Here is a 25,779-nt window from a genome sequence, read left to right as displayed (position 1 = left end):
ATAGAAAAATACATTGAATTAAAAAAAATCATTTAGTTATTTTATTTTATCATTATTGTATTATGGATATCTTTCAAAAAGTAAATAAGGAAATACTTGCATTTATTTATTCTTATTTCTTGCGAGTGTCAAGTCATATTTTTATTAACGTACCACATACTTTTATCATTTTAACCGAGACATGTCAACTGCAAAAGGTTCTTGACTATTCAGAAATCGTGTGTGTTACAAATTAAATAGACATTAGACATGAGAGCATGTGGACATTTATTAACATAACATTATTGATTCACAAATTATCTGGAGGGTAAGTGTTAAAGGCATTTAAAAAAAATACAAACTGTACAACATTTAGAAATCTTATGAACATTCATAAATAGCAAATTTTGTAGTCAATCAGTTCAGGTTGTCCAGGCACATTTCACATAGTTTTCGTATGTCTGGTTTACAGATGTGGTTGCATCTTGACTTGAGGGATGTAGCAACATCTTCAATCCATGCACGACCGAGTTAACATATTCAGCAAATGACTGAGCTATAGAGATACATCGGTCTTTCTCATGCATGCATCAAAAAATGTTAAAGAAAATAATTCCGAAATAATTACAAAAACCTTGCTGTACACACAAAAACACTGCTCACAAACCCAGAACATGTCTCCGGTTACTCTAGTTTGTACATAAATGAGTGAGTAATAAACATAAAAACCACCCTTTTCAGGTTGATGTTATTTTACCCTTATCTATATTTTACATCGCCCTCATATACCTCTAATTCAGCACCAATTAATAAATTAAACAGTAGCTTAATTTTCCCTAGAGACTACATTTTTAAGATAAGATTTGAATAAGGGCAGCTTACTTATACAGCAACGGTCCTAAACAGCCCTCTCAAGAAAGTGTTATAATATATTGGCCGACATAACACGCATATAAAATGCCTTCAAAAATAAATAGCACAAATGCACCACATATTTTCATTAACATTCTGTGCCTATGACATACATTAGATGCAGACATGATTATAAACAAGGCTGGAAGATGGCAACAATTACAATTTAAGATGAACTTGTAATCAATATAAAGTGAATTCCATAACTAGCTTCTGTATGGTTACAGGTTAGTTACTTAAAACAAAAACAGTAGATGCACAGCAACAAAAAAGGAAAAAATTAATAAGACTGAGTACATAATGCAGAAAAAAATGATTGCGGCCCAAGACAAAGAAACAAAAGACATGTTGTAAAAGAGCACCAGCCCAAAAAAAACATTTATATATATATATATGACTAGCATTGGTAAAGAAGAAAATGCTGGTAACCATCAGAAAATGCACTTGCACTGTGACCCCAAACTGATTTTTAAAACAATCCATAATTCAACAATCGTAACCCACGTGGATAATTAAATAAAAACTAGTAAGAATTTTATAGAATGACATCTCAAGAGGCAATCAGATAGAGGAAGAACAAAAAAATATTCTAAAAAACATCCCTCCTTACCATTTATAACTAAAAACTAGATGGCCGAAAATAATTTCAAAAATAATACAAATATAAAAAAACATTTATAGTCACACATTATGTACACTTTCAGACCAGGCATTTTTTGCATGCAAATAAGTTCAGTGCATTCGGGCTGTCAATCACAGATGTAAAAATATTTCAAATATCTTTGCAAAGAGAAGTTTCTTTAACTGGAAAGAATATTTTTTCCTCTCATAAAATATGTTCTGTTTTGATCCGATAGAGCTCAGAGTTTCCAATAAACAGTAAAAACAGAGATAAAAATAAAATCAAGACAAAAAATTAAACTCAAAAGTGGCTAAAATTTTCTTGTTCATAAATCAGATATCCGACCCAGCATGTGCGTATTCACTTATATACATTTGAAACTTATTTGTATGACGACATAATTCAAGTGTCTCGATATTCTAATTTATAATTAATCATATGTGATGTGTGCCACTCTGACTGCATCTAAACTTTAAGTTTCTCTGGCTGATATATTCTTGGGGGTAGAAACATCCAATGCACATGTGCATTTTGATCATAATCACAAATAAAAGTGAATTAAATCTTTCTCATCTCAATGAGGTAAGTTCAGGTGATGACGTTCACATTATTTCCAGGCTACAAACTCTTTTGACCCTTGTTGCATGGTCAAGAACTGCATGAAACATCTCTGCAGTGCGTCAGAAAGAAACAAGAACACTGAGAAAATACAGCTAAAGCTCAACATGTGAGTGGCCTGTCGTTTCGTACTTTCTACATTCGACTGAACGAAGGAAATTATTAAAATTTCCACAACAGATAATATAAAAAGAAACAAATCATGCTAATTTAGCCCTCCGTTGTAAAATTTGGTATACACTCTATTGTGCACTACAGTTATGAGGTTTCATGGAGGATTAAGGAATGACCTCAACAAAATCCTCCAATAAATTACCCTGCCAAACCCAAAGCAGCATGCAGGTGAACGTCCCTCAAATCACGAAAGTACAAACTCGACTGAGTAAAGCTTAAATGAAATACATTTCACCGATAAAAACAAAGTCCTCAGTGACCATTTAGGCAGAAATAAAGCTCCGCCCATCAGAGGTGTGGCAGGAAGAGCTCTGCTGGGAGGATTCCAAAGGCTGCAGGATTTGTCTCCACCACCACTGAAATGATCAACAACCTACAAACGTGCAGCCCTGTTCAGATGCAAATCAGAAGGGAGAATTCATCCCCAGCTTAGTCTCAAACTGAAGCTTCTGTCTCTTCTGGTATCGCACACGTACCCTGAAAACAGCACAAACACTTACTGCTTATTTCCATATTTAGAGCTCAAGGCCCATGATCACAATATGTTCTTATTAAAAGTACAGCTTTTGTGTATATAAACCTTTCAGCGTCTCACCTGATTTCGTGCAGTTTTACAGCTTCGTTGATTAGCACCACAATTACAACAGACACAGAAACCAAGAGCCAGACCATCAAGGGAATGTGGCCCAGTGTGAAGACTTGTGTATTCCTGTCGTGCCACAAATGATAATCTGTAACAGCTTGCACCACCTGCCCCAACAACCTGAGAGAAGAACAGACAATTAGGTTAGACTAGTCCAGTTAAATGATCTCGGACCACTAATCTATATAAATGACTGGATTCCTCATGACGTCATTACACTGAAGTAAACGCGCTGCTATGTCCAAATAGAGATAACTTTGTTTAAAAAGTATCTAAAATGTTTTTTTTAATGTGCATTCCAATTAATATCAATCCAACTGCAGTTGTTTTGTTTTGATTTAAGCCATAATAGCTAAATAAATACAGCTATCTAATACAATAAAACATTTACAAACTTTATTTTTTTTTCTAACAGATTCATTTCATTTTGGAACCGAACACTTCATATGTTCTTTAAGTCATAAAGCTTTATTTCTAAACAATTAGGCCTTTGCCATTACAACAGTGTGCAATAAACACTCACCTTCTATGCATTGATTTCTATATGTAAATATTCTGGTCAAAATAAACATAACGTAAAACAGCATCTACTTAGTCAAAATGACGATCTAAAATAACGCGTTTTTCAGATAAGTCAATGAAGCTCTCTGTCAGTTGGGCACACCAATAGGGCGGCGCGATCGCTTCCGGTGGCTTTACCTTCTGCCGTTGGTTTAACATTATAGGCGCGCTACAGTCAATTATATAGATCAGTGTTTTGAACCAACAAAAAAAACATCAAAACTTTCATGCGAACATCCCTCTCGTGCATCTATATAAAGTGTAAATCTGAGTTAGACACTCACACCACAGGTACTGTAAGGCACCACCATGTGTTACTGAACGGGTTCTTTCTCCACAGGGGCTGGGAACGGTGCACATAGCTCAGAGAGATGACAACTGGAGAAAGAAAATCTGTTTAGTTTGAAACAAGTGCACATGCTATATAACTTTATATATTCAGTGTAATCAAATTGTATTCTCAGTATTTCATAGTAAATTATTTTATTTTTATCCTGCAGTATAATTTAACCAATTTATTTTGTACTGTTCGCATTATTTATGTCTTTTACAACAGAACACAAACATTTATATTCTTATTGTGCTTTCAACCACTTGTATAAAGTATAAAGTCATGGCAATGAGGTTAAATGCATGACCCATTTATATGCGTTTCTGACATTCATTTTCATGGATGTAAATAAATACGATGGTTTCGGATGCCTGTGTAAGACCATTTTTATCTCAATTTACCTGTGTGCAAAGCAAGGAACCCTGCCATGATTTTCTGAATCAGAAGCAGCCCGTTGGATAAATCACCAAACCACTGAGGGGCATCCTGGGAGCTACGAGTATAAATCAGTTATTAGAACTCAAAACAAACTATAATCAATTAAATTAACACATGTAACAGGGGAACATGCTTTATTTTTTAGGGCTGTCATATGATTAATCATGAATAATCGCATCCAGAATAAAAGTTTGTGTTTACATAATATGTGTCTGTGTACTGTGCATATTAATTTTGTATTTATATACAGATACATGCATATATTTAAGAAAACAGAAATATATTCTGGAAGCGAATAATCGTTTAAAAGCCCTCATTTTTTGTGAGGGTCAGGTGGTGAGGGTTGTGGGAAAGAAAACATCACCAGCTTTGTATAAAAGCAACAGGTCCCCACCATGACAGAAAAACAAATGTGTATGTGATTGTGTATACCTGGCTGTAAGTATGTGGGAGCAGTTATCAGTACTGTTAGCTGATCTTGAACACACTTCCTGTAGAGAAAACCCAAAGCCGACTAAATACACCAACACGGTCAGACCAAACTTCAACAGGAACCAGCCCAGGAAGTAATGCTGCGTCTGTGGGAGGGCGTCCAAAATAACCAAGTTTACACGCTGCATGTCAAGCCTGTTTTAAAGTGAGTTCAAATAGGGGACACATGTGGTCTCATGACTGACCTTGCGCGGTATCGAGTCCAGATTCTTTCCAGTGGCGACTGTCATCACTGAACTATCGGGAGGTTTTCCAAGGAAGGACACGCTGCAAATTCCAAACATTTATATAGAAACATCACATACACATGTAATCTGAAACTTAACAATCTGATGTGTGGGTGTTTTCTTACCTAAGCAAGGGGTAACAGAAGCAGGAAAGCCAGAGTATGTCAGTGATGTTCATGGGAGGGGGCAGCTGAATGAGACACGCAAGAAACTACAACCCAAACAGTGTCATATTAACATTACAGAATGTAGAAAAAAATCTTTAAATTTACCTAAAGAATTCCTTAAAGGCAATGAAATGTGTCTTAATCTCACCTGAATGGTGACCAGGGTCAGCTGACACTGCAGTAGAAACAGGAAGCACTTGCGAATGCCATAGGTGGTGTGTCTCGCCTGAAAAAGTGAACAAAGTCAACAGTTATAACAGCTGAATGCAATAATATTAAAAATATATATATTTTAATGGAACCTTGGGTATCGAGAGATGCATGGCTTAATATATTACCAATAGCATTGACTTTATAAATGCGAAATTAAAACAGTGTACCTGTCACAGTATTCATAAACTTTGAAAACATATTTTTACTTGGAGGCCGCCATTTTTTATGCGTCAAAATCCGTGACGTCAAATGGTTGCAACCTAAACCTGTTCTCTTTAACGCTACAGCGAAGCACACACGTATATAGCAGTAAAATGTCATACGTCAAACATAAGATCAGATATAAATACACAAGGACAGTAAGTGGCGGTATGTCCTCTTGACACAAGCAAGCCCGCCTGCCATAAAAGAAGAATGCGTTCAGTTAGCCTCTGTACAAGGTAAACGTGCATTAAATCATAGCTTTAAACGACCGTCTTTAACACAGTTAAGACTATTTAAAGCAGGGTGTCCGATTTCTTGTAGCAGTTGTTGATGTTCAAAACACCAAAACAAACACACCCCTACCCCCATCTTTCGCTTTCGTCAGCGCTCGGCTCGATTAATGTCCGTCTTGTGCACTGTGCACCTTACTGGTGATTGGCTACAAGGTTGTTTTGGTACTCGGGCCGACTCAGTTGTCGAAAACGTAATTCGGAAATCGGTTACCCCGCCTTTAAGACAACATTATCCACCATTACCGTATACTTTATACATTATGAAAATATACTGTTAAACACAAAAATAAGATGCTTGCTGTTTGGTTATTTATTTTGTATTAGAGCACACGTTAATATCAACACAGTCTACTATTGACAGAGAGAGAGAAGACAGTAAGGATAGCCTTCTGATGTTAATGATAAATCAACAATAAAAAAGTCAAAATCTGAATAAAATGCATTTTATAATGGCTAAAAACATTGTGTATATATTAAATTCTGAATTATTTTAGCTATTAATATGTATTTTTTATTGTTTCTGACCAACAATATTAAAATGTATGAAAATGCACCAAATAGCGTCTTTATTATTATTTATATATATATATATATATATATATATATTCTATCCTCTAGCACCTTATATTTACTGAAGAACTTATAAGTGTGTCTGTGTTCAGCCTGTGCGTGCAACCCTTTTACGTCATCGAAAAGAACACGGCAGCCTCCTTAGGTTAAAATTTAATTTTTTTTGAAGGAATTGAAAATGTTTGATGCGTTTCTAACGACAAATGCTAGTTGTGTAAGGCTATTACAACATATTAAGCCATAGATCTCTCTATACCCTGGGTTCCCTTTAAAACTTCACTGAATATTTGCTGCATAAGAACGTTAACATTTGCTCTCACTCTCATGTATTCTTTGCATTTTTATGCATTCATCATCCAAGCCAACACTAAATTGAAGATTTATATTTTATTTTCATATGCATATGCATTCCCTGGCTATCAAGGCCTTGGGCCTGTACCTGTTCTATGAGTCTGACCATGCTGACGCTCTCTCCCTGATGGAAGGACACAGAGCAAGCGAGACTGTTGAGACGAGAGCTGAGCCCCAACGGAGACAGCTCATCAGAGTCTCCATTGAGCCCACAGCCCGCAGCGTAGCCAAACGTCTCCCAGGAGCACCGCGATGGGTACAGAGGATCCAGAGAGATACTGTAAGACAAAAGAAGCGTTTTATGGGTTCAATCACTTTATATTCAAAGGAGCTGTAGTGAGTTCTAAACACAGACCTAAAACACATTTAAAACCAGTCTGACCAGGCTCAGATACTGCTAAAACCAGCATACGTTACTGGATACTGAATAGTAATATATCACAAACCTCCATAAAGATGAATCTTAAAGAGCAGGTTGCAGTGCTTTCACTATTGAAATTGACATGAGTCATGTGCTGCCCACCTGATGTCACTCTGCAGGAACAGGCAGCTGTTGCGGAAGTTGGCCGAGCTCCCCAAACAGCAGGTCATCTCTCTGCTCTCCTGCATGATCTTCATCATTTCACACATCGCTGTTTGAAGACACGGCACAAAAGTCAACATGGGCCGCAGAACATACAGTTTATATTTAGAAATATGACATTCAGGTAATGTCATACATTGGTGCATGCTTCACAAAGCTGTTGAATCGTTTCACATACATTCTCATGGCGATGCTAAAGGCTGAAAGCCAACATTTCTTATAAAATGATGCATACATGTAAATGTTAACAGTTTAAAGAGCTCGCTCACTTTCAGGGGTGCAGTCTGTGAACAGTGGCACAAGTAGAGGCACATTGTCGATGTTCTTCAAATGAGGACGGACCTGATGGATGCCACGAGGCAGTTTGGCCTACAGAACAACGGTGCGACAGTAAACACGGATAACTTTAATTGGAATGATGTCATAGTGCATGATGTGATGCTGTTGGTCAAAATGCTCACTCTGTTGCAGTCTTCCAGAAAACTGGGAACGTCACTATCAGTAGGATGGAAGCTGGCGAGATCCGATTGGTCCTCAGGCAACAGTGGCCCCTCGGCATCATCACGAGAATCTAAGAATACATAGAGGTCAACCAGAAATGATTAGCTTTATTACACTGTGGCTCTCTGTAATACTTGATTCTGATTGGTCAAAACATCGCTAACTTATTCATTTACAGTATTATTAGCACAAACTTACCCTGCAGAAGATCGTCATGTAGAGATCCAGCTTGGCTAGGGCTGGATGGAGCACCATCACAGTGACCTTCTCCGTTTGGGGTCAGAGAAATGTGACAGTTCCAGCCGGTCTCCAAACCCATCTTCTCAGCAAACACCTGCACATACACAGCAACAGGAGGTGACAATATTCAGAAATGCTCTTCAATTGAGTGAACGTCTATTGGCGATCGGTGTCTTACTTTGCTGCGTAGCTCGTCCTCCATGGAGAAGTACACGAAGCGGATACAGGCTCCTACCAAGTTCTCGATGAGCCGCACCGTATCCAAGCGAGCCTGGAACTGGGACGACACCATGCCCATGAAGATCTGCCCGCTCAGGGCCTGCACACAGTCCTCCTTCTCCAAACCTTCTCCAATACCCTCTGAAACACACACACACACAAATAGAAATGTTTACAGATGGCTTCTCTGACATTTTCATATACAACGTGAGATTCTGTATGTATTGAAAAATGACAAGTTGAAAAATATCAAAATCTCTAAGAATTGAAAGCCAAAACAGGCCACTTGTCCCACCATCAGAGCTCCAGCTGTTCCTGCGACTGCCATGTTTGATGGGAGTGGTGTTGGGAAGCTCCACCCCTGAGAAGAGCGTGGGTCCTGTAGACAACTCCACACATTTCCCATTGAGCTGACTGGACAATGCCACCTGCATAGGCTTATAGGCAAAAGCAGAACAATATCCTGACAGACAGGCACGTTGGTAGAAATCTAAAATCTTCTTCCTACGGAGACAGAAAAAAAATGTTTAAGTCAACTCATCAGAAACATTTGTTCTGGTGTAACAATTGTACAGTATAGGGCTTGCACAACTTTACATTTTTAAAGGGGTCATATGGCCCGAACACATGCTTTTATGTGTCTTCGTGTGTTATAAGTTACCTATGGATGTATGTTGGACCTGATGTTCTAAATATTGTAAGAGGCATATTTGCCGTCACACGCTTGCAATATTCGACCAATAACTTTGCACTGATTAACTGGCCAATACTAGCACACCTCGCTTTTCAGAGCGATGAGCTTTGTTGCGATGAGCTTTGTTAAAACTGAGCGTTTCAGAGATGCGGGTCATACAAACAGGCACGGTATGTGAAAAATACTGCTTTTTTAAACCTGAAATCGTGTATACACATTGCATTACATCTAAATCAAATGATGATATTCGTTTTAACCGTGTCACATGACTCCTTTAATTGGCAAGTAAAAAGTAGTCAACTAATGTCTACGTTAAATAAATGACAAATAATTTTTTTTTTCTTGGGCTGTCACCGACCATAGAACAAGCACTAAATCATGTGATCCAGTCAACAAACATATAAACTAACACACTAGTCTGTCTGTTTCATAGGAAAAACCCAAAATCTCATAATTCGTGTTCCTGACCTATCAGTGCCAGACAACGGGTAGATGTCCGCCCCGTCCCAGAAATCCGTGCAGGCTTCTAGGATGAGGTCAGCTGAGCCGTGGGAGAGCATCTGGACATTGTCTAAGAAAGGTCCAAAGGGCAAAGGTCAGTGACTAAACAAACCACCAAGGACAAACAGGAAGTAAGGACCGATAAGCTGGGCCATACTGGTAGTGCTTTCCCTGACGAACAGGCTGATGAGGTGACTGATGGGGGGCTGGCGTTTGGTGAAGTGCTGGATGCGGCGTGGGGCACATTCTTTGGCGTTTTCTCTAGAAGGGATCTGGTACAGCGCTAAATGGTTCTCATGCTTAAACAGTTCCCTTGCTCCTGGAGTGAAACCTGACATATGAAAGAAAGGAACAAGAACAAAACTGTAAAAAAAAATCATTTTTTTGGTAATCCTTAGAAAGGATACTGCAATGAGAAGGAACCTTAATACTTAAACCTAGAACTTTTTTCCTACATGCTTTAAATTTTTGCCTCAAGACCAGTTCACATCACCAGGGCAAGTTCAAATCTGACCTACTCTTATTATTGAGCTTTAAATGTGTAATTATTAACATTTGCACCTATAAGGCGAGAAAGTTCACAGAGGCCCCAGGGAACGTGAACAGGCAAAACTGCCCCGTGGCATTCCTGCAGCGCCAGGTTGGAGAGATGGTCTGAGAATCGGCAGAGCTGCTGGGTGACGGTGGCGTTGCAGAGGTTCAGCAGGATGTTGAGACCCAGGGGCTTCAGAGATGGAAGGTGGTTGTGCCAGCTGGAGTCATCGAACTGGATGCTGACGGGATTCTGCTGATCCTGGGACAGGCTTAACATCTCCAGGTGATAATCGCACACAAAATCTTCGGCTTCACACATGCCGTCAATCACACCGCATGGCTGGAAATATAAACAAAAACTATTACAGTTAAGTTACATTCTAAAGTAGTTTTAAAGGGATACTCCCCCCAAAAATGAGAATTCTGTCATGAACTCCTCAACCTCAATTTTTTCCAACCCTGTATAAATTTGGTTGTTGTGTTAAACACGAAGAAAAACATTCAGAAAAATGTTAGCAACGGAGGTCTGGGGCACCATTGACCACCGTAGTAGAATAAAAATTCAATGGTAGTTAAAGGTGCCTCAGAACTGTATGTTTTCCTAAATTCTTTTAATTTCTTAATTTTGTGTTGAACAGAACAAAAAAATACAATATTTTCTACTGTGGAAGTCAATAACAATGATGCACCAGAAATCTCAGTTGCTAAAAAATGTTCAAATATCTTTCTTTGTGTTCAACAGAAAAAAGACATTTATACAGATTTGGAACAACTTGAGGTTGAGGAATTTGATTATTTTTGGGTGAACTATCCCTTTAAACTTTATGAAGAAATGTTGGTGGTTGCTGGAACATTGCTAGATGGTTGTTCTGAGTTCTGGGGAAATCGGTCAGGGTTTGGCTGGTTAGCATGGGGAATAGACTATCAATGGAGGGCATGTAAAATTTGTGCGACATCTTAACCTGGCATTATCCAGGTGTGGTGTTACCTGGGCAATGTTGTTTTCTCCACCCTCCGTGTCATGACTGAAACTGACATTGGAGCCAGACGGGTGTTTGGAGCGAGTGGTCTGAGGTCCACGTCGTGGCCGCTGTGTGTCTGAGGATCGGGCTGTGTCATGTGACGTCTCGCTGGGCTCCTGCTCAGCCATGTGAAGGGAGGGTTCAAACGTGGGCAAACAAAGCAATGCTTCACCTTCCTACGTTTAAACACAAACAACACTCACTTACTACAGCACAGGATAAAAATATGTAACATTTTCAAGTACATCACTTTTACAAAAATGAATACTGATATATTTAGAAAAATTCACAATAAATTATCCAAAATAACAATTATTATGACCTATTAATGGCTCACTGGGATAAATTGCTTTGTTATACACACTTGTGTGATAAAAGGTTGTGTTCACGCTAACCTCATCTCTGTCTTCATCGCCCTCCGTCCGGCAGATGGAGTTGACTGACAGGTCATCTCTGAGGTCATCCTGGCTGTCATGGGGAGGTTCGACCCGTCCACTGAAAAAGAGCACAGTCTCAGGACTCGGGTTTGGCCAGGAGAGAATGCCCTGCTTATCCACACAGCACAGCACCTGTGAAAGGGTTAGGAATGAAGATAAAAACCAAGTTACTTCTTTATTCGATCATTTAATTAACATCTTGTTATAAATGTTTGTTACTTGAGCTGTCTTCTAAATAATTTTTTTATAAAAAAGGACTATATTTATTGTTGAAGGAAGAACACATTTTTCTGCTTATGAGCTATAAACACGATTTCCTTCAATTTAGCTTACGTCTTCCTAAATCATGCCTGTAAACACAATATTCTGTACATTATGCCACACTATTATGATGTACTATTTAAAACGTGTTTCATTTCATGTCTTTTATTGAAATATTTCCCATTACACTGGAAATGGAAATCAAGTCGAGCATAATGGCTTGTGGGATACATTATTTCAGAGTGTGCTTTTTCTGTATATATTTAGGTGGTATTACCGAACATTTTCATCCTATTAAATACACAAGAAAAATAGGGGTGTGTTAATATGACATTTAGAAACATATCAGCATTAGTTACGTCAGGCATGTGGGCAACAGCATGGAAGAGTATTTATTTACGGCAAACACTGCTTGACGTTTGTTTATACAAGCAACTACTGTAAATTATTGCCAGTGGTTGAAATGAGGTTAAAATGAGTAGGGATGCACAGATACCACTTTTTAAAGACAGAATACGAGTACCGATATTTTTTTCTGGAACTCGTCGATACCGATACCTATAACAGATGCCTGTATGATGTACAATTATGTTAATAAACAGTATCTTTTTTCTTTTGTCTTAAGGCCTACTTAGATTAAGTAGTCATTTTACCAGCACATTTACTTTAGTTTGCAAAAGTAAACAATATACTCTTTGGTCGAATTATAAAAAATTCAAGGGGGGTGTTGTGGTATTCTTGTTCAAGTCAACCAGGCTTTTATTTTGACGGGACGCCCCAAAGAACATTTGTTTAAGTTAACCAGACTTTTTTTGACGGATCGCCACAAATGGTGTTTGTTTATGTGTTTGTGGTCTCGTGCAGTGAAACGATGGCGCTAAAAGCTCCATAGGCACAATGCGTTCAGTATGCGCAACCGCACTACTCTTTCACACACAGTCACGCAAAAACAAGCAGAATACATATTTAAACTGTCTCTGAATATTTCGTTAGCTGCTACATTAGCTGTTAGCGGTTCAACGCTAATTTCTTATTAGGAAATAATACATTTTCCAGATTCTGTGCCATTCCATGTTGTACAGCAAATTATGTTTTTATGCCTGGATTCCTCGATTCCATCCGTGTTTTCCGCATTGAGGAAATCATAGGGCTCTATGTATGTCACATGAGGTATCAGTCATTGGTATCGGTGTGTCATTACGTGACCTTGGTATGGGCCGATACTGGTATCGGTGCATCTCTAAAAATGAGGTTGACAATCACCCAGAATAGTCCTTTAGTTTGTATTACTTAAAGGACCATTGTGTGAATTATAAGCGGCATCTGCTGTGAGGTTGCGAATTGCCACCATGGCTCACTCCACCGCTCACCCCTCCCTTTCGAAGCACTACAGTGGCTGACACAGAACTAAGATGTCGTCAAGTTTTCACTTCATTCCCGAATGAGATAACATATTTATGAAATGCGTTCTGTAGAGCAGTTTGTCAGTGTAGGGCTACTGTAGAAACAACATGGAGAATTTCATGCAAGCAGACCCAAACTGAATGTAGATAGAAATAGCTCATTCTATGGTAATAAAAACATAACGCTTCATATGTAAGGTCTTTATACACATCTAAACATATAGTTATGTATATTATACTGCAATTCTGTCAAAAGATCCTCCAACAACTGACACACTGGACCTTTAAGTAATTGTTCATCCTTTTTTTACCCACCAAAATGTAACTAGAAAGTGTAAGATCTCTTTTATGACAGCAGGAGGAGTGCTCACCGTAACTGAGCCCAGTGAGTGCAGAAGACTTGAGGTGTAACAAAGGGTCCTGGATTCTCCTTTCAGCTGACTGACCAGGTGTCGCCACACAGAGCGCAGCATCTCCTAAACACAAAAATACACAGTGTGAGTTTCATCCTGTTTGACCGAAACCAAATCCATGTGTCGTCTGCAAGGGTTTTGATTGGCTCTGCAAAAGTGTCAGGATACATAAACCTGAAACCTGATTATGAATGTTATCCACATACAGACGGACACACACAAAAAGAGTGTGAAGCCTGAGAGAGTGGGCCAGGTGAGAGGTCGCAGCAGAAGGTCCAGTGTAACTAGTCCTGCTGGAATGCATTCAGAGATTCAGATGGGTTTATATGCAGCAAGCAGCAGGAAAAAGGAGAAACTGTAGTTCAGATTAACACTTGAGCAAAAGCTAAAGGTGAACACCATTGCAGAGCGTCAAATGAAAATGGTTAGTAGCGGGTGAATGCATCAGACGTACTTTTAAGTCAAAATGAAATAAAAATCTCAGATCTTACTGTGAATAATTAAATTGGTTTGTTGTCCAAAAAGCTGATCAAATTGTATTTAAGTTAGGGCTGTCAAACGTTGTTTTGCGATTAATTGCATCCAAAATAAAAGTTCGTGTTTACATAATATGGGCCCTATCTTGCACCCAGCGCAATTGACTTTGTACACGGACGCATGTGTCATTCCTATTTTGCACCCGCGCAAAGCGCGCTTTTCCCTCCACAGAAGCACGTCGCTAAACTAGTGAATGAACTTGCGCTCCCTGGGCGGTTCAGCGCAAAAAAGGAGGCGTGTTCCGGCGCAAACAATCCCTGGTGCTATTTTGCTGTTCCATTAAACAATTGCGCCACTGACCAGAAAAAACCTAGTCTAAAGTCAGTGGCGCGTTGCGCGTTGTTCATTATGCTATTTTAAGGGCGCATGCTTGACCATAATGTATAGCGTGCACAACCCGCATACACTTTGCTCATGTAATCTACACAGATGCAACAGTTATTTTTGCAAATCATAAATTGTTACACTAAAAAAATATTAACACATGAGATGACGGAAGTCATTGTGGTGTGCCACGAAGATGTGAAAAAATAGGCATAAATCTAGCTTACAAATTATTCAGGCTAATTGTAGTAATTAAGGATCAGACCTGTTTGCCCAATAGTGGCAATAAGACATATATGTATATAAGGACATCTGACAAATTGGTTTGTCCGTCAAGAACCAGGAAAAAAAAAAATCGACTGAAAAACTGAAAGACAGAAAAAAAAGACTGTGAATATACCATAATGTAAGTACATTAAATACCTTAGTCTTCAACTTACCAGTTAAGTTGAGCGTGCTCATATTTTTGCGCCTGGTAAATACGCCATAATAATAGCAATCCATAATGGAACTTGCGCACCTGCTTTTAAAGGGAATGTTGGATGACGCTCTGATTGGTTTATTTCACGTTACGCCCAAACTACACCTATGAATAATGAAGCTACTTCAGACCAACCCATTTTAGATTTGCGCCGGGCGCAAGAGCGATTTATCCCGCCGGGAAAATAGCAACAGCGCCGAGACCCGCCCACAAAGTTACTTGCGCTTCGCGCTTTGACACTTGCGTTTCAGATCGTTAAAATAGGGCCCTATATGTCTGTGTACTATGCATATTATTTATATATATATATATATATATATATATAAACCTATACAAATACATTTTGTATTTATAAACACATTTTTTAATATGTGAAATTATATTATATATATTTATGTTGATTGATTTTTATATAATTTTTTGATACATGCATCATAGATATTATAGTTTGTTGCGTTTTTTTACTATTTTAAAGTCGCTTTTATTTTTTTAGTTAATTTTAGTCAAATTTTAGTTTTAATTTTATTATTTATTTGTTTTTATGTTGCTATATAAAATAAGATTAATACCTTATTTTTTGTTAAATATTATAATTTTATTGCTTTAAACATATTCCAGTTTATTTCTGATGCAATATTTACAGTTTTTTCAATCATTTTAGGCCAATATTTTATTTGATTTCAATTGAAAGAAAAGTTTTCAAAGTTTTAATTTGAGTAAACTAAATACACATTGATATGCATGTATTTGTATATTTTTATAAATACAAAATGAATATGCACAATACAGACATATATTATGTAAACACAAAGTTTTATTCTGGTTCGCGATAATCGTTTTACAGCCCTAATTTAAGTAATATTTTTATAAAAACTTTGCCTCTGAAACGTCTTATTTTTCAAATAAAAAAGGTTGTTAAAGCCATTTCAAGTTGACTTTAAACGCTCAGACAAACACACAGACAGACACACACACACTTTAACTGCACATCTGTAAATATACCAATTACATTTTTTATTAGCATAATAAACCTTCAGAGAAAAAAAAGACTCATTCATGCAAAAAGTTTTCCAAAAGTACCTTAAAGTGACTGTTCACTTTAACAAATATATTCCAGGCAAGCACCCTCACTATAAAAATCAAGGATTCTCTATCATGCAAACCTCAGGCAGAAGGTGGACAGCCAAAGGCCAAAGGGTGGGGTCACGGTTCAGACTAACCGGCGGCACAGAAGCGAAAAAAAAGGTGCAAATCATTACAAAATGGCCACAGGAGTCCTGCCTGAATTGCAAGCTCAGATGAAAAGATGAATACTGTGCACTTGTGATTGTAAAGGAAAAAAATGAGAAGGAACTAAAAGAAAAAAAGTTTTTTCCGGAGTGATCCTTCAAAAGACAAGTTGATATGAAAAAAAAGTCTGAGGGTCCAGAGCAGGGGGAGAAGGATCATAAGAAGCGTGTGGTGAACGGGTGGGAGAGGGGAAACACATAGGATATACCTGGGAGGACACCACTTCCGTGTAGCTGCTTAGAGTGTCCTCAGAGAACTTAGCAAGCTGGGACAAGAAAAAGGTCTGATTAAAACCCTGAGATGATGGACAGTCCACCGCTTCAACTCTGACATCATCGCTTTACCTTGTTTCTTCAAGTTAATACACACGGTAATGACTGACAAGACAAGTTATAATTTAGCAGCAATATCCGTTGTGCCGGATAAAGCCATTTTTATTTTTTAAACTTGCCCTAAACTTTGTAAAATGTTGATCTATAATCCCAGGAGGTCAAGCTAATTATGCTAAAGTGCTTACATTTTTTCACATTAAACATTCACTTCATACATTTTATTTAAGTTTATTCATAGAAATTGATCATATATATATATACATATATATATATATTTGCCTAAACCATGCTTGTGACAAGCAGAGTGGGACGACGGCTGTGAGGGAACAGCGGTTTTGGATCCCTCACAGAGGAGCTCGGAAGCATAAGAGGAGGAGCATCACCGGCCTCGCTCCGTTCCCTCACGACCCTCGTCCTGCTCTCCTTGTCACAATGCTATATGTACATGTATACATGTATGTGTATTTGTCTGTGTTAAAAACTGACAAATATCTGAAAGGGAATCTAAAAACAAACATGTAAACAAATCTGTGTGGTGTTTTGTCAGGCTTACCAGGCCGGTTGGAGAGTTACGTCTGGACTCGGCTAACACACTAGCCTCTCCATACGCATTGACCAGAACCCACATGACCGGAAACAGAAGAGGTAAAATGGGCAATACACCCATCATCTACTCATCAGAGAGAGAGAAAGAGAGAGAGAGAACTTTATGAAAAACTTTATTTTTGATTTAATTTCAACCTTCCTCTTCGATTGCTAAGAATCTGTGCATTTCATAATAAATCAAGGACATGCCAACCAGATCATAAACAGCAATATGATGTTCTTACAGTGACTAACTTTATTTCCTGTGAAAACAACATGAGTATGACTTGATGGCCTTTGATTGCAAAGCAGTTCATTACCTGCAACTGGAGGAAGTTGAAGGGTCCAGGTGTGAGACCAGGAGTGTCAAAGAAGTAACGAAGTGTGTTAATAGTAAAAAAGGCCACCTGCAACATTGTAAACCAAAGATCACAATTAATAATGGACAAAAACAATTATTCACAATTTAATAAATGTATGATCATTACGGCTTTTTAGCACATTTTGCGAGCGTGAACGTAACAGCAGTGTTGAGCTTTCGCACTGACAGAATTTCTGCCGTGTAGCAGTACAGTTTAATACAGAAAAAACTACACTTTCTGGGTTTAGTATAAAATCAGGATTTGGTTTAAAGAAATAGTTCACCCAAAAAAATGGTTACCATTGACTTTCCATATTAGGAATAAAAATGACTATTTTCAAAATGGTGATCATTTTTGGGTGAATTATTCCTTTCATAATGACTGTAAGAGATATCATGGCTGTCATTTTATTATGAATACTGTATCACATTCACATCCAAAGGATAATTTATTTAGGAACCCAAATTGTGTGAGAGAAAAATAATTTGAATCTTATGATGCACCGATGGAGGACACAATGACAATAAAGTTCTTCTGTAACATTTTCTTTTTTCATATTTATGAAAAAGGCTGTTTGCAAGACAGATTTAAAAACTTGCATGTGTGCATGTTGTCGTACCAATACAGCAGGGCAAGCAAACTTTGCAATGATGGACTGCACCGTAAACCGTTCATTATCAAGAGCAGTGATTGGGCGGGAAAGAGCAAGGTCAAGACTGTTCCTATTGGCCAGAAAGAATGCGAGATCATGTCAGAAACTCATTTTACGGACAAAAAAATGTACTTTGTATGTCTACTGTATGAAAATGATGTACCATTGCTTGAAATAAACCCTAGAGAACATGCATGACAATATAAAAAAATGCACCGATTGATATTTTTGCATTGATAGCAAGTTTCTCTGGCTGTAAGGATTTACCTGATGTTATCGAGAACAGGTGTTCGCACAACCCTGAAAAGGCGGTACTGTTGAGGACTGTGGGGGCCCCTCCGTTCGTTCACATGTGGGGAGGGGGGAGGAGAGAAGGGTGGAAAAAGGTCTCCTGGCTCCAGCACAATGTGTTCGTCATCCTGGTAACAGAGGATTTGGTGAGTGAGATGACCAGACAGAGAGTGCCCACAAAACTCGAGAAAATCACTCATTAATAATCATCAGACGCTTCGTTTTGAATTATTTGGTTATCGACACTCAATGTAGAGCTACAAAATGTCAAATATCATACATCACAGATGAGAATTGAAAAAGGATACAAAGTCAACATTAAATATAAAGTAATTACCTTAATTCCTCTGAGTGATGCAAAAGCTTCCTGGCCTGGTCTAAGAGCGATGACATCACCCTCCACCAGGAGACTGACAGGTACATTGACCAATCGCTCATCTCTGAATGTCCAATGCAGAGACCAGGAAGAGGAGATGGGGGTGTAAAGATCAGGGTACAGAGACGGAGCCCATCCAATAGGATGTCCTGCACTTTTCTCCAAATAATCTGACAGCACACAATAAAGCGAAAGATAACTCCTCAACATAAATTTCTTCACTTTACTTTTAAATACTCATAAATTACTTTTTACTCTGTTGATGTGTTCTGTTATAAGGGGGCCTGACTTTTATCCAAGCTGATTGGACGATAATTTGAGTAGTGCAGGATGAGTCATCAATAATTTAAATCCATTTTTCCAAAAGAGAAATACTGCGATTTGTTCTCACCGTTCAGTTGTGAGATAATGGACTTGAGCCTCCGCACCATCTCACTCATCCGTAACCTCTGCTGCCGCCCGATGAGGAATAGGTTCAACACCAGGAGGAGGAACAGTGCGCCCGCGTTCACCATCTCTATGCCCTGGCTAAGAAAATAAACAAATGGAGCTTATATAAAAGCAGGAATTCACCTTGCGTTGAGTGCTTATCCGGGATGTGATTTACGTGCGAACGTAAGAATGTGTCCCGTCCCACTAACCTGCCCTTTGGTTGGCTACCGTGTGAACACAATAGCCCGACCACCACGACCAGTGTGAGGACAGCTCCTGGCCAATGAAAGCATGAGTGTCGGTTGTCGTGGTGAAGGAAGCTCTTTGCCCACAGATCCTGAAAACCAGAGAAAACCTACATTTCTCAGAAGCACTGGTTATAGTTATCCAAAAATGTAACATTCATAGTGGGTTTACCGAAAAGTCAGTGATCTAGTACAAACCCGAATAGTGGATCTGCGTGGGCTGAATTTCTGGTGTTGTCCCAGTAAGTTGGACAGCTGGTCCCGTAGGGTGCGGAGAGCCTGAGTCGTGGACAGTCCCAGTGGAGTTGCCTCCTCCTAAAACCCAATCAGATCAAAAAAACAACAAAAATTGGTCATTCAAAACATACATATGACTATTTCTTCTGTAGAACACAAAGGTATTTTGGGAAATGTCTCTGTGGTTTTTTGTCTATACAATGGAAGTCAATGGGGGCCAGTGTTGTTTGGTTTCCAACATTTTGTTTTCTTTTTGTGTGCTGCGGAAGAATGATAATTTTTCCAGAATGGAATGACATGAGGGAGAGTTCATTATATAAACAAATATTTTGTATGAACTTCCCCTTTTACTTTATAAAACTCCTAATACAATCACATCTAAATGCATTTTTCACAATAAAGAGTAGCGTGTAAAACCATCATGGCTTTCTTCCACCTTTCATCAAATACTCAAATAGAACAAAGTATCTGTATTTTATCACTAAACCACACCAGCTTTGATGAAACATTTGCTTTTTTTAAATAGTGAGGATCTCTAAATGGTCTTATAATCTGAATGCTGGGGTCCCGGGATGAGAATGTAAAAGTTGCTAAACACTTGGTCTATTAGACAACTTGATAATATAACGCTGAGAAAATACAAATGCACAAAAATGCCCATTGAACCAACTTTGCTTATAGGGACGGTTAACCAAAAAAGGAAAATTCTGTCATCATTTACTCGCCCCTGTGTTGTTTCAAATCTGTATAAACTTCATTGTTCTGTTGAATACACAAGAATAATGAAATAATGTACAACCAAACCACTCTGGGGCAGAATTGACTACCCTAGTTTTGTTTCCTACTTTTGAAGTGAAAAGGTCCCCAGAACTGTTTGTAACAAACATTCTTCCAAATATCTTCTTTTGTGTTCAGTCGAACAATAAAATGTATACAGGTTTAAGTTGAGGCTGAGTAAATCATGACAGAATTTTCATTTTTGGGTGAACTATCGCTTTAATAAAAACACTAAATTAACAGACACAAACAGAGTTATTAAGCAGAAACGTTTGTTTGTTGCCTAATATGGTCGTAACAGAAAAATCTCTCTACTCCTCTGACCCATTTTTGCAATCATATCAGTGGAACTGTGAGACAGTCGAGGTCCCGTACTACCGGATGACGCCCCCATTGCTATAAATAAACATAATGCCTTCCCACAGCCAGAGTCTGACCACCTCAAATGCATCCAAGCGCCCGAGCCTCCACGCTCAGAGAGCATCTCGCACACATCAACAAGAAAATATTTACCATCAGCTCACGTACGGCCACATGCACTCACACATGACGGATTATGATGGTTCAAAAAACGCCCACAAAGTGCACACGTGTTAGCTGCAAACAACAGTAAGGCACTCTCACCTGTTACTGAAAATCGACTTAAACGCAAAATGTTAACGACTTGATTTAAACAAATCACAAAACAGCTTGAGTCAACATCCACTCACTTTCTCCTTCCTAAAGCAAGTCTCACTTTTCAGGATCATGGTTGCGGACGTTCACTCCACTCCAGCTCCAGCTCAAGTGTGAGACTGACGCACGTGTGGGATAAACAGGAGGGATAATGTATGCTGCAGTTTCAGCACCCGTCGCGGGGTCTGGACAGTCTGCGCCTCTGCGCATTCAGAAGAGTCTCCACTCTGGGCACGTCCCAGCCGACCTGTAGTCTGCCAGCTAAAAAAGCTTTGCACACTAAAATTTGAGTAATCGAGCGGGGAGAGGACAAATACAATTGTTAACAGAGTTTGGAGTGAGAGGAGGTCTCCTGAAGCCACTTTAGTTAAAAGAGGCTGAACAGAAATGAAAAGACATTTTGTGAGTTGGGGATTTAATGAGCCCGAGAGGTCTGCAGAGGCAGTGGCTGAAGAGAAAAGAGGGTGGAAAATAAAAAACAAAAAGCCAGAGGGGCGATCAGGTATGAGTGGATTTTAAAATTAAGAATAAGAGTATGCAGGATTTGAGGCGGAGGTTTGCCCTCTGCGGCCTGTTCACGCATTCTTCCCTTTCAGTCAACACAGCGATTTACAATTCCAGCAGTGGTGGGGCGGGGCAGGAATCAAGACGGGGAGCATCCTCGCTGAACCCACTGACAGTGTTGGTGGAGACGGGCCACTTGTAGAAAAATCATTAAGAGACATAGCGTCTGTAAAACCTACAAGCCTTCATAATAAATATTGATTTAAGTTTTCCTGTAGGTTGTGAAACAGACATGTAACATGGAATTCTGTTTCCCTGGTAAACTATAAAATGGTTTAGAAAAAGTATATTGATCCCTATATTGGGGATTCTTCAAAATATCTTCTTGTGTATTTCCCAGATGAAAGAAAGCCATACAGGCTTGGAATTACATGGTGTTTAAATGATTAAAGATCGTCATTTTGGGTGAGCTATCCCTTAAACTCTAGAAAACTCGTAGACTACCCTAGGCTAGCAGACACACATTTTATCTAAAAAAGGCACAAATTAAAGGTCCAGTGTATGACATTTATCAGCATCTAGCGGAGAGATTGGGAATTGAAACAAACGACTCTACTCCTCCCTTTCGAAGCACTACGGTGGTTGACACTATGACACTCCATTAAGAGATACAGCAGAAACAACATGGCGAATTCTTCATTATGTTAGGACTTTACCAATTCTGAAGGCATGTTTATGTTTATTATACTGCAATTCTGTCAATAAATCCTCCAAAAAATGACACATGGCACTTCAATCTAACATCACATAACCTCACACAACCTTGTTGAACCTCACTAACCCTGATAACCTTAATCTCATGGAATCAGATTCCGGCAGCAGCCACAGGACCAACTGTCCCCAACATGCTTCCATTTACACAGCAAAATCAATACAGTAAAGGAAATACAAGAACCAAGAGATGCTCTCACTAACACTACTGCCAACTATTGAGTTTAATGAGTGCAAAATGAGCAGTGATACAATATGAATTCACACAAATAAAGGTAACCTAAACCAGTATTCACGAACACACGGACAAACCTTTCAGTTTTTAATACATTGGCTCAGGCTCACATATACAAACAATATGTTTTTACAGTGTTTATTAACTCTTTCACCGCCAAAGACGAGTTATTACGGCAATCAGTGTTTGTATTGTTGTACAGCAGGTGGCGGAATTACACACCTTTGGGAAAAAGTACAGAATCCCAGAACCTAGAACGTATATGTTTTATCAGTTAGTAATGATTGTTCTGAGTGTAATCAGTAGTATCAGTAGATGTTGTTGAATTGTTTATGAACTGAAATTCTTAAAATTACTTTAGTATTTTTCCTATTATATATAGTAATACTAAGTTTTGTTCATCAGTGTAGGTAACATACAGAACCTTACTGTAGTGTTATCATAAAAATAACATACAGATATACAGAAATACATCATGTATTTTACTATGGTTAGTAGCAAATAACCGGTATGCTTTGGGGAGATATGGGATATGGGATAAAAACATCCTTAGTCACTGAAGTTCTGCTCAACGTCACCACTTCGCAAACCCATTATGAACTACAATACAGATTACAATTCATGTCCAAAGTCAATGAGAAAAGGATGATATGGTTTAATAAACCACTAGACCTTTCACCCACATGTGACTGTGTCTGGGATTCAAACTGAACTGGTAATTATTACACAATTATTACAGCACACTTCAAAAACCGAAATACACATTAACATGACCAGAAGAATAAAAATCCATTATGAATGAATAAAGTAATAAACTGACAAGTATTTGCAGATGCATCATCCCTGAGACAATAAAATACCGTTCTGTCGTTTATTGCTTATCTGTTTGTGTCAACTCCTGTACAGGGTCCAGGCACCTAAACTTTGGTGTGGTCACATTTATCAAATCTTTATAAAAGTCCAGAGTAAATGAGATACAGTTCTAACTCTTCTAGCACGGACCACATCTTATCACATGTTTTTTTTTTTTATTGTATTTGGTGTATAGAAAGTGACTGCTGTTTAGAAACTGTGATCATTATGGTAACGGATAATGAGCCAGAACTGAAATTTTTTGATATTTTTCCAAATATCTTTCTTTGTGTTCAACGGAACAAATAAATGTATACAGGTTTAAAACAATTTTGGGGTAGACTTCAAGTCGTGACATTTATCTATTAAGCAAACAACCATTCCACAGTTAGTCCTTCAAATTTACAGATTAAGTGTACAGAGAACACATACGCATCTCAGTTCATTCAGGCTTGTCTAAATTAACAAGACTTCCCGAGAAAGACTTCCCAAGAAAGAACTCACCTGTTTCTTATCCTGTAGCTCCATGGCGACCACTGTCTCTCACCATACTCTGTGGAGATGCCCAGGGCCGGCAGTCACTTCCGATGCCGTCCCAATGCCGACCCTGCAGGCAGAGAAAGGCAACAGTGGCCCCCAAAATCTCTGCACCTGTAAGTACTGCCAGTCTGGGGGGAAGTGGTCAGTGCTGGAGACGACGCTCAGGAAGCTGTAGCCAGTGAGAGGTCGGGGCTTCTCTTCACTCACATTCAAGTGGATCTGATTGGAGGAGAAAAAGTTGATGAAATATTTTGTGCTTCTGGTCAAGACATCATACATTTTACATAACACACCTACACGTACATACATAATACTAACTAATGCCTAATCATTTATTTGAATAACCACGGATAGTAATTGTCTCGTACATGTCAATGTGGGGACTGTCACTATAAACATAACCGATTAGAAAAAGGTTGTCTAATTTTAATCAATCTTAACAAATCTTTTGACTAACCCAAATAAACAGGCCATTTAAGTATTTATTCTTTGGATTTCTCTGTAGTGCGCTATATTTGACCAACAAATCTTTAGGCGAGAGAGACAAAACATGAACACACTCAGAAGCTAAACATGTTTGCATTTTATGTATAAGAATGCACATAGTGTATACATATGTACATACATAGTGTACACATAGAATACACATAGTGTATTCTATATATTAGAAACACATAGTGCTTATTTCACTAGAAAGATTTGTGATAACAATTGAACAATCATTTATTATTGGATAATTATAATGACTTAAGAGTGTTAATAAATACATGAAAAATAAAGTAATAAATAAATAGAGAAATGCATTAAATAATAAAAAAGTAATTCAATTGACATATTTCAATTATTGGCTTACATTTTTACTATTTTCATATTTCCACTGTATATATATTTATTTATACATTTTAATTTCATGCATTCTTAAGCTTTATTTACATTTTTTTCTACTTTCATTACCTCGCTATTATTCCGTTCTTCATATTTAAGTAATTTTCGTCCTCCATAACATATAGTTTCTATATGTAGGCTACAGTATTTCAAGTATTGTTCTTCACCAATGTTCACATTACCAGAAGAGGCTTGACATCAGCAGTGCGACCACAGAGAAGTTTTACTACACAGCTTACATTCATTTCAAATAAAGTTTAATAAGCAACATTTTCGTGCTGTTAGCTGTCAATACTATTATATGTTTACCTAAACGGTGAAACCGCCCCCGTTTCCCGGATCGCAAATACAAAGACATGCGAATTGGAAAAGTCAAGCTTTATCGCACTTCTACACTAAGGAAGCACATGTTCAGTAAAAACGTATTTTATGTATAAACATAATTACACCGTTTAGTCTAAACAGCTGGCTGAGTTCAGCAGAGGTGGCCTAGGGGTTAAATTAAGCCGTTTTGACTACGTGAAACCGAATTATGCATGGTGCAAAACAACCGCAAACTTACGGTATAGATCTGCAACATCAACGATCCGACGGCGTCAGCGTAAATCATCAAAGTTCTGTAAAATATCTCAGTAATGTCCGTCTCAAAATCCTTGGGCTCACTCCCTGTTGACGGCCATGTTTGTAACTCGAAGGGCGTGATGTTTTGAGACGGAAGAAATGCCGTGATATCTGATTGGCTTGTGTCGATAAGAAGGCGGGTAATATGTAATGTCATCCTTTGTAATTGGTT

General features: G+C 38.4%; 1 protein-coding gene across 2 annotated transcripts; it reads right to left on the bottom strand.

The window, feature by feature from the left end:
• Nucleotides 1-248: 248 nt before the first annotated feature.
• Nucleotides 249-25,673, bottom strand: tmem94 (transmembrane protein 94). 2 transcript variants are annotated; one of them, XM_056771592.1, is made up of 32 exons: nt 25,549-25,673; nt 24,066-24,320; nt 19,709-19,825; nt 19,475-19,602; nt 19,225-19,361; nt 18,795-19,003; nt 18,434-18,585; nt 18,134-18,236; nt 17,473-17,559; nt 17,121-17,237; nt 16,444-16,500; nt 13,562-13,666; nt 11,485-11,658; nt 11,056-11,265; nt 10,095-10,407; nt 9,691-9,864; nt 9,501-9,603; nt 8,634-8,842; nt 8,298-8,479; nt 8,078-8,213; nt 7,840-7,949; nt 7,648-7,747; nt 7,319-7,427; nt 6,884-7,073; nt 5,313-5,390; nt 5,123-5,208; nt 4,956-5,037; nt 4,711-4,856; nt 4,242-4,333; nt 3,794-3,887; nt 2,901-3,068; nt 249-2,782 (listed from the first exon to the last, which is right to left on the bottom strand). In XM_056771592.1, the coding sequence occupies exons 2-32, from the start codon at nt 24,087-24,089 to the stop codon at nt 2,710-2,712; spliced, it is 4,065 nt and encodes a 1,354-aa protein (XP_056627570.1). In that variant the 5' UTR covers nt 24,090-24,320; nt 25,549-25,673; the 3' UTR covers nt 249-2,709. The 2 variants fall into 2 exon arrangements, with proteins under 2 accessions (XP_056627570.1, XP_056627571.1); XM_056771593.1 differs by lacking the exon at nt 16,444-16,500.
• Between the last annotated feature and the right edge of the window lie 106 nt (nt 25,674-25,779).

The sequence above is a fragment of the Triplophysa dalaica genome, chromosome 17, assembly GCF_015846415.1.
Source record: "Triplophysa dalaica isolate WHDGS20190420 chromosome 17, ASM1584641v1, whole genome shotgun sequence".
NCBI classification, from domain to species: Eukaryota; Metazoa; Chordata; class Actinopteri; order Cypriniformes; family Nemacheilidae; genus Triplophysa; species Triplophysa dalaica.
Note: the sequence above shows the minus strand (reverse complement) of the source record. Positions and strands in the feature narration are given on the sequence as shown.